At 44.5% G+C, this 10326-nt stretch overlaps 2 protein-coding genes across 2 annotated transcripts in view; one reads left to right on the forward strand and one right to left on the reverse strand.

Moving 5' to 3' along the window:
* The window catches only part of T265_04001 (hypothetical protein), a gene marked incomplete at both ends in the record, with an annotated part of 32843 nt that overhangs the window by 20483 nt on the left and 2034 nt on the right, over positions 1 to 10326 (forward strand). Inside the window, 2 exons of the mRNA XM_009168619.1 lie at positions 3329 to 3478; positions 5579 to 5866. Of these exons, the coding sequence (XP_009166883.1) occupies positions 3329 to 3478; positions 5579 to 5866 (438 nt within the window). The remainder of the gene's footprint in view (positions 1 to 3328; positions 3479 to 5578; positions 5867 to 10326) is intronic.
* On the reverse strand, positions 1600 to 1832 carry T265_04002 (hypothetical protein; the record flags this gene model as incomplete). The annotated part of the gene is given in 2 exon segments (XM_009168620.1): positions 1600 to 1711; positions 1729 to 1832. The coding sequence occupies 2 exon segments, from the start codon at positions 1830 to 1832 to the stop codon at positions 1600 to 1602; spliced, it is 216 nt and encodes a 71-aa protein (XP_009166884.1).

Genomic DNA, 10326 nt, shown 5'->3' on the forward strand with positions numbered 1-10326 from the left:
GCATGACATCAGTAGTCAACACCGATACTTCGCTGCCGTACAACCATGATTTATCTGAAAGCCTTATTGTGAAGAAAAGAATAATGATGGATGAGGAAGGGGCTTAGTTCTAGCTTACTACAATCATTCCGGGGCGCCTACACCTCCAAACACTCATTCATAGAAACTGACAACAGGAGCGCCACTGACATCGGTTGGCAGCCATATCTTGCAGCGTTTCCAACCAGGCGCACTGAGGATTACACGGTCCCCATTCTGGAAAACGAGAGAACCGACAATCACTCAAACGTTTCGTGATTTCTTTCATGCCACTCTTCCAGGTCAAGGATTGGCCACCTCTCTGCTTCTGCCACTCTGAATTGGGCATGGAAAACAACACTCTCTTCGGCAAGCGATGGTTAGGCATACGCAACACATGGTGAATGGTGTCACATAGCCTTCATATGTAGTGGTTCAACCCATCATCAGTCAGTTGAGTACTGTGTTGGTGGGTCTGATTTCAGACTTTGAAAATAATATGGATTATCCCCTTTTCAGAGTTGATAACAGTAGAAGTGCGATATAGTAAAAAGTTCCCAATTCCAAACGAGCAAAAATATGTAAGTAGTTGGTCTAATTTGTCTGTCTGTTTACTGGATTCGATCTTTGGATTTCCTCTATTGTTGATATAGTATATATATGTAGGCATATAGTAGATAGAATACTAATACAGTGTATTGTGTCAAGTGAGGAGGCGTCAGTTGGGTACGATACAGGCGATGGCTGAATACGGCACATTTATGAAGACCACATTCAACCAAAACGGCGTTCTCCCGAGGACATTTATCACCAAATCAATATATCGCTTTCTATTTCAACAGGTAACTACTGCTTGCCGGATTATGTCATAAACTGGTCCATTAAATTATGCAGAAACATAGCCACTAAGTTAAATCGTAATAGGATTCGCGGTAGTAGTATTAGCACACATCCCCGAATTTCTATCGCCGATGTTTTCGAACTGAACATTACATTGTACGTATGATGCGATAAACACCCGTTTGGAACTTCCTTCGGTGTTGGTGAGCCACTCAGCTGATATTCATGTGGACCTCCCATTAGCGATCTTCGTCAAATCGATGTACTACACAAAACTTGTCTGGTATTTCCGTTGAAACTATTTTCGAGTATGTCTCAATCAATTCAACTAATTTCACTTTATGAGCTATAAACCGTGTACCATGTACACTGATGCCAAATGCCACATTTTCGGTCACCAGAAAGTGAAAGAATGACAACAACTGGAGGAGATGGCATGGTGAGCTCAGGAACTGGGTAGCTAAGTATTGATACATGAAAACCACTGACTGCGCAATTTGGCAACTTCTGCAATCCCATTAACCATTAGTGAGCTGGGTTTGAGGGTCCTCACCCAGGTAGGCGCCAGCTGTCAACTGGTCAGCGTTTTCACGCTTTGTTGCCAGGTCATACACTGTCCATCTCGTGGGTGCTTCCACTCAGCACACTGCTGAGCGAAAACAGGCATTCGAGGCAGATGATCTGGCATTTGAAGTAAATGACCTTACCAACGCAACCTATGACGGGTGAGTAATCCATCCTTCATCCTAGATCAGCCTGGCGTACCTCAGCATCACTGATTCGATGTCCCCACCAAACCCGACCAATGCTTCGGCGACACCGACGGTCAAACACTGACAACCTTCTTCGTCCTCTACACGTAGGCGCTACGTCTCTGATTCATAAAGCAGTATGGATCGCATTGCAGCAGTGTAAATAAACTCTGCCATTGGCAGGCAAACAGATGTCAAGTCGGCGACATAGGTGTCGGACATTCGTAAAATCTCACCTAGCCTTCACTATTCTAGAAGTAATCTCATCTCCAGCCAGTCCATCGGAACGTATTCAACTCTCCAGGTAAACAAATTCGTCTACCACTTCCACTGACTCGTATGCAAGCATGAGGTTTGGGTTTGATCTCACCCAGTCTTGTAGCAGCATTCTACACTTTGCAGGTGTGAAGCGCATGCCAAAGCGTGGGGCAGAATTATTTAGGTTATTTGAAATTATTTGCATTTTTGAAGGATCTGAACCAAGAAGATCAATATCGCCCGCATCCTCAATGTCTGTGAGTGAACGACCCGGGAGCATTTCGACCTTTAGGGTTTCACAAACAGGTTGAGTAATTTCAAGTAGTACATCTACAACGAAAATGGAGAGGGAGGCGAGAGAAGGCGACCTTGTCCTACACCGTTGGACGTGGCGAACTCAGCCGAAAGCTTGCCGACACTCGTACCAGTCCACAGCACTTCGCATACGACGCCCTGATAAGGGATATAGATTTGGAAGGAACATCCTTGATCGCCAGACATGGCCAAAGTCCCTGATGGTCGACAGAGTCCAGAGTTCCTTTCAGCTCAAGAAAAACGACCAACGTGAGACCTCTGAAGGAATCACGCTGTCCATGACTTGTCGATGCATCCTCAGCCAGGGCAAAACCCTAGTTGATTCTAACAAATCTATTTCTCCCGATAATCGATCAACCTACGCAAAATAATACCAAAACTACGTCAAATGAGACGGTAGCACTGTTATCGAAGTTGTATTATTGGGTTAGGTTGTACTACTGCTTGGAACCTTTGATTCACACGTCTGTTCACTTTGTAGTTGCAATGCCATCCTGGATCTCATAGATTTCTCATGCGTTGACACGTTTTTCGTTGCACTGAACATCCACAAACGATCTTCCAACAACTCGATGTTCTCGAGATAGCCATAGTCAAACTAGCCGAACCAATCTACCTAGTTGTTAGTTTGTTCGTTAAGCTGTAACACCCTTTCGATGCCTAACTGCCATACCACCCAAAGTTTGCACGAAGGTTGGGATACTGCCAGGTTGCCGAAGCCTAAACAGTCGATAGGCAGAGGTCGGGTTCGAACCACGGACCTTTCGGTCAGTAAATTCGCGCCCTAACCACTTGGACCATCTCGCCCCAATCTACCTAAACTATTTGGCATGTATACTTAAACTTATGTGACTATCTTTGACTTAGCAATGTTGTGGAATGTAGGTAGCTCGGGTGCGCTGTTTGGTTGTTGGTCTGTTCGCCGAGCTTGACAATTGGTTTGCAAACGTTTCACCACCAATCGAGATGACATCGTCAGCGCACTGAATTTGACTGTTCTGCTTTGGAAGATCTTTGAAATAACGTGCGCTTTGCTATGTAGCTGTATCTGGATCATCCCATTGTCTTAGATGCAGGCTGAACTGTAGTAGCAGTCAGTAGTCGTTCTGTTATGCTCATTCGCTCCTTACTCTCAATTTGATCAGGCTCGTCTAGGATTGCTGAGACTGGGACTCGATTTGCCTTGTGTTCCTTCCAATTGGACCGAATCCAAAACGTTAAGTTTTGAGCAGTTTTGTCAGGCGTATACAGCTTACGTGTTGGAACATTGCGGAGATCATTCTGATTTGAATTCGGTAGGTCCCAGTCTCGTCTGGTTTTTCCACCACACTGGATTTTTGCATCAATATTGCTACACGTTACCAGTAATTTCATTTCTCCATTTTCCGCTCTTTAATCTCGCTTTTACTGAGTGTCATTACTAATGTACTAGTATACCAAATATCCCCAGACTTTGGAACCAAGCCATTCTGTTAAAACTACCGTTCCCGTGCTTGATATAAGGCACACGAGCCACCTAAAATACTGAAAATTTACACTTGTCGGGAGTGTTTTTCCGAAGGCAAATTGCTGCTGAATAAGAGAAACTCTTGAATCAATAAGGATTGGGCAGCGCTCGCTTTTATATTGTGCCGGCCTGTACTGGAACACCGTCTGTAAACTGTCCCCCAGAAGAGACCAGTTCTTGATGGTTTGCACAAAGTGCGACTGCTGAATCTCCTAAACGCCACTTAAAAATGGCCTCTTCTTAGAAGTCTGTTTTGCTGCGGCAGCGAAGCATCGTTGTTGAACACTCAAGTCGATGATGATTCCTGTTCTTAAGTATGGTTTCTGGAGTTATAACTTTATTACCAAGCTAAAGTTCATTGTGTATTCCTCAGAATATACCCAGAATTTTTTCTCCAAACTGAAAATGATGTCTTTTGAAAGGTGATATGCTCTCGTGTGCACTTTCCGGGTGAAGTGCTGTGTACGACGCTTTCCAAATACAGATATCCATCTCTAATATGACCACTCATGGTTCGTCCTTTGAGGCTTTTGTTGACCTTTGGCACCTTCCGAGGAAACACCACTTCAGGAACTGATTCGACTGTAATCCGTTGTGGTACTGGAATAATATAATTATTACTTTATTCCTCGTGAGTGCAGCACTTGCATCTGGGATACATACATGATGGTGATTGTTCGGGTGTTGGTGGGGATGACCTCTCAAATTGCAAGCCAAATTTCTTAGTACCCATTTGGTCCTAGTTTAGCGGAATGGTGGTCTCTCTTAAGAAAAACTTATTAGAAGGTGACATCGTTATCACTGTGACGAGAGACTGTCGGTGAACGTTGTCGAACTCACGTCAGACTCTGGTGTAATTTGTCGTTTCAGCCTTTTCCCCCATTGCTTCAGAGACTTGAACGCTCTGGACCAGCCTTACCATTTACCTCTCTCTCCCAGTTCATGATCACATGCTTCAGATAACATTCCGTGGCCCTTTCACTCCGGATCAAGAGTTTTCTGTCTCGAAAAGAAGGTGAAATTAAATTGAATAGGGACGATGATTTCGTTTTATCAACGGACCAACTACGACTAAGGGTTACTTGCGTGCTTCGTTTGTCCATCGTCTGCACACCAAATTTCCTAATACGCTGAACTGTCTGGGATAAATTCTTCTCAATAGCTCGTTTTGCCCTTCTGTGGCCATTTTACTAGCGTGCTTCTTCACGGCTTCAGCACGTGACAAAAGACTGAATGTCCAATATGAAGGTTACCTAAACCAATGCTACAATTAGACAGTGGGCATGTGTCCTATAGTATGTCCTTGTTCACATACCGACATTAGCAGCATAGATGAACGAGCAGCTTCATAATTTACGTCCCAAGACACATGAAGCGGAAGAAGGTCGCTGGGGTTCGTAGGCCTGTCTGTCGATTGGATTTGTTGATGGATTGAATTGCTGGAGGACACCATAAACGAGAGGTTCAGCTGTGATTCACTTGACGATTCTTTTAAAACCTTGTCGTTTAGACAAGGGCGAGCAAATTGTTCGACCGAAGAATTCGGCTGTTTAAGGTCGTTTCAAAAGCCATGCGACCACGTAAGGACTTTTCAGTTTTCTGATTCACAACGTGTTTGAATACACCTGTGTGTCTATTTTTTGCTCCCAACGTCTAAAGAGGGATGACCCTTCCCCCAGGTGTTGACGCTTCGACTTCCATACTACTGCAAGATTTAGTGTTCAGGGCATCATGACATAGCCAGAAGCAGCACCGATTTGTCGCTAACATTGCGTATACATATGCAGTAGGTTCTTCAGCAGTTGTGCTCGTTGGCATTCTGAGTAACAGTGATTGTTCCCTTTACGCCTTCTACTTATTCTCTTAACTTTTTGCTGTTGTGTTTCAGCCTCTACTGGCGGATTACCAGCCCTGTAACTTCACACTTGACTTGTATCTGGGCTCGTCCGAACTTTCCAGGCATACTGACGTTGATTCAACACTTAGATTGCTCATCGATTCGTACCGAGAAGTATTACCATCGCTCCGCACGAATCTTCAGGTGGACGAGTTTTGCCCTTGTAGTGCCAAACAAACCGAAGAAAACCTACGTTTTTGTGCGAGGATTCGTGCGCACAGCCGTTTGTTACTTTATTACGTGGATTCTAGTTCGTTCAGTGTCCGAACAATGATGGAGGTATGCTCTTTTGATTGTTTGATCTGACTTTTTTTCGAATTCGAATTTGCGATACAAAACATTTATATGGGTAGTCTCGTGTGAAATCCACTCATTTGCATACCGATTTGGTTTCCACCGGAGACTTAACTGAATCTCTCGTTTATGTCTTCCTTCAACTGACTGAGTGTTACATCTAAATTATGAATTGCAGCACTGGCGTACCGTACCAACTGAAACATGGGGCGGCCTAGTGCAGCGAATTCAGTGGAAGACCATCATAAAGGAGAGATTCAGTTGGCTCTCCCGTGAAAGCCCAGTTGTCATGCAAATGAGCGTATTTCGCTAATTTTGTGAAATCTGAGTTCAAGTAGAACAGTTGAGGAAAACGGGTAATTCGCCTACTTGATAGTCCCAAGAAGGGCAATACCGGTCACGGACTGTCAAAAAGTTTTCGGTGACCTTGTCACTGGTGGGTTACGTCTAGCTTCGTGTGATTTTCCGGTCGATCGTCAGAAACCTTGGCCATGTCTGGCGATCAAGGATGTTCCTTCCAAATCTATATCCCTTATCAGGGCGTCGTATGCGAAGTGCTGTGGACTGGTACGAGTGTCGGCAAGCTTTCGGCTGAGTTCGCCACGTCCAACGGTGTAGGACAAGGTCGCCTTCTCTCGCCTCCCTCTCCATTTTCGTTGTAGATGTACTACTTGAAATTACTCAACCTGTTTGTGAAACCCTAAAGGTCGAAATGCTCCCGGGTCGTTCACTCACAGACATTGAGGATGCGGGCGATATTGATCTTCTTGGTTCAGATCCTTCAAAAATGCAAATAATTTCAAATAACCTAAATAATTCTGCCCCACGCTTTGGCATGCGCTTCACACCTGCAAAGTGTAGAATGCTGCTACAAGACTGGGTGAGATCAAACCCAAACCTCATGCTTGCATACGAGTCAGTGGAAGTGGTAGACGAATTTGTTTACCTGGAGAGTTGAATACGTTCCGATGGACTGGTTGGAGATGAGATTACTTCTAGAATAGTGAAGGCTAGGTGAGATTTTACGAATGTCCGACACCTATATCGCCGACTTGACATCTGTTTGCCTGCCAATGGCAGAGTTTATTTACACTGCTGCAATGCGATCCATACTGCTTTATGAATCAGAGACGTAGCGCCTACGTGTAGAGGACGAAGAAGGTTGTCAGTGTTTGACCGTCGGTGTCGCCGAAGCATTGATCGGTTTTGTTGAGTAAACTGCGAAAACATTAACCAGTAAACTCAGTACGGTCGTCAACCGCCGCTTTCCTGAATGAGGACGCCGGGACTCAACTCACCAATGGTTAATGACACTGGCAGTAGTGGTGTTAGTACGGTCGTCAACCGCCGCTTTCCTGAATGAGGACGCCGGGACTCAACTCACCAATGGTTAATGACACTGGCAGTTAGTGGTGTTCATACATCAAAGCTATCTCCTACAATATGTAGCTACCCATTTCCTTAACTAACTAGGCATACCGTCTCCTTTACTGCTTGGCTGTATGTCCCACACTTACTCTCCGGTTGTCGAAGCTCTAGCATCTCAAACCAATGTACCGACAGGACACGGTTTATTGTTGATAGACTGTTGTAATTGGCAATGTTGTATGGTACGTTTTTTTATACTGACTATATTTCGTGCCATTTGAGGCTGGTTTGGATTTATTAGTTTCGATCAGTAACTCTAGTGTAAGTGCAAAAAAATATCTGAAGAATGATGGTGCATCTGGTTGTAACACTCTTCCGTTATGCTAGAATTCTTTGATCTTTTTCCGCTCTCTGCTTGGTTGTGATCAGCCTTCACCGCAACTATTACATCGATAAGATTGCGTCCTCAACATTGTCCAACAATTAGGGACTCTGTTTTTTTACTTGCAGTTGTAATCTGGTTTCCTGCAATTTGAGTAACTAGTGGGCGCTTCTGATCAACCATGGGATATCCATGGTGGGTTGCAGGCAGTGTGAAGGTGAGCCAACTGTACAAACCTGATGTTCCGATATGTTGACTCCAAACCGTCCTATGCAGCAAATTTAAAATGTGAAGTAGAACGAAGTTTCGGAGGAATCATTGAGGGCTCTTGGCCTGCATAACTGCATACGGTCGGAAACTGTGTAGCACATTTGAATGTATCGGAGCACCACGCAGTATGGCGTCTGTTTTTCAGCGAACCATTCACCGTGCTTTTCTCTTCAATATTGAGCACTAGGGCCACATTAGGTAGGCGGGTCAAAAACAACGCAGTCAAATTACCACAACAGTTAACTGATGTTGCATACTTTCTCATAAGGTAACCGTGAGACTACACTGGTAACCAGCTAGGGAACACCAGAATAGTTTGCACTCTAGTACTGTTCACCGATTTACTGGGAGAAAGTACAGCCTGACAATCTTAACAATGTATTTGTAGCACTTTCCGGCTGTGGTCGAATTAGTGATCGAACCACCACACCTTTCCTTCACTCAGCGAAGACACTAAAGATCAATGAAGCCTTGTTCCAACACGACAATCTCTTCTAATCTCTCAACATAATCTCGCGACACTGATTGATTCAGGTAGTTTTTCCTGATTGCCTCTTTAGAATCTTCTATTACTAAGCCACCTTTACCAAGAAGCATCAACATTGGTAGTTGGAGCAGCGTGATAGTTACCGCCTTACATGGATTTGCCTAAGTGTACAGTACGACATATGTCACTCGCTTATGAAATGAGCAAATCGTTCGGTTGTACGGTCCTTTCGTTACACAGTTAGTGTTTAGTCCCAGGTAATACGGGGGTGAAGTACTGTGGGTTATATAATCTCAGACGGCATCAGCCGACGTATCAAGGAGATAGAGTTGACCCAAGTAACTATAGGTTCATCGACTTCTAAGTAGAAACTAGTGTAGCAGGTATTCATGTACAGCTGAAGCCGTGGTGCTCGGATTTTACTAAAACAACAACAACGGGGCGTTCGCGAACCCTGTTTGTTTTGGTACACCACCGCACAAACGTCTGCTTTCGGTCTACCTCGGTCTGATTTGTCTGCTTTCAATACGGTCAAGGGCAGATGCCCTGGTAAATAGGTCTGACCGTTTTTACACTTCTGAATCAGCTGTCAGAAAGACAAGTACGAACTGCCTTCCAGTGTTAGAAATGCCTGTTGTCAAGTTACAGGACGAGAGCAATTACCCGACATTTAAACTGCATCGACATGTCATTGGTTGCCCAACTCGTTGAGTGGCCCGTTTCAAGGCACTCACAAAACAACATGAATCATGGCTTTCGCTTCTGGATTACCGCTTGCTTCTCTTGTAAGTGGAGTTCAGAAATCAGGAACTTGAGTTGGAAACTTGTTCCTGAAAACACGAGCATGACAACGTTGAACGTGTTTTGACTATATGTACCGAGCACAATTAGTTTTTAACGCCTTTGTACTGCACCTTGCAACTTGATGACCGTCTACTATAGGCCAGTGCTAGGTACAAACGGACCTCAGCGCGGTTAGCTGTCGCCTGAAAGTCCTCGTCAATGATTGTCTATTCAGCTTGGCCATACCGCTGTATTCGGAAACATGTCCATGCATTTTTTTGATTTATGTCGCAATGCTTGGTAGCATTTCGGCTTGACCTAAGCATCAGATTCGAGTCGGCTACAGTGGTCACCAATCAGACAGTCGATCCACAATGTCGCGCCATATTTTTGCCAAATTTCATATCGACGAGAAGCCAGGAATCTAAGCTACTCATGTACATCTGCTAGGCCTAGGACGAATTTTTCCAAATCAGTCTTAAAAAGTGCTGCAAACAAACTGTTCAAACCATTGTAAAACAGAACGTTTTAGTAGTATAAAACGTACTGGCGACCATGATACACGAGCCCTTGCGCGATGAACAACTCTTCGGTTTTTCTCGTGAGCGGGGTTGTATTGGCCAAATTTGCGACGGCTTATGTAATATCGTAATACTTACCACTGGCCTGCCACCGTCGCTTTGGTGACTTTGATCTCGTACGAAGGAAGATGCTACAGAATTATCTTGTCCAGATTTGGGTGCTACTCAAATCTGTAAATGGCCTGAAGAATGATGGATCGTTTCTTCACGTAGGGCAATCTGTATCAGCTGTTCCTCGTTGCCAACGGGGTTCGCCGATGTTCCGTCACCTCGTTTCCGTTTACTTTATACGCTCTATCGTTGACAGCCAGGCTGATGTCACGTCGGCGCCACAAATGTTGTAGGTTAGCAAACGCTTCTGTGGCCTTTCTAATTCGGCGAGTGATTCCGTCTTTCGTCAGTCTGCTGGAACGTATCCAGCTACCCAGATAAAAGAATTTATCTATCACATCGATGGGTTCATCTCTAGGCGTAACTTTTGGGTTTGGTCCCACCCAGTCTTGCAGGAATAATTTGATCCTCCAAATGTATGGCGCGTGCCGCATTGTGCAGCAAAATTACTTATATATATATA

Source organism: Opisthorchis viverrini (assembly GCF_000715545.1).
Source record: "Opisthorchis viverrini unplaced genomic scaffold opera_v5_62, whole genome shotgun sequence".
Taxonomy (NCBI): domain Eukaryota; kingdom Metazoa; phylum Platyhelminthes; class Trematoda; order Opisthorchiida; family Opisthorchiidae; genus Opisthorchis; species Opisthorchis viverrini.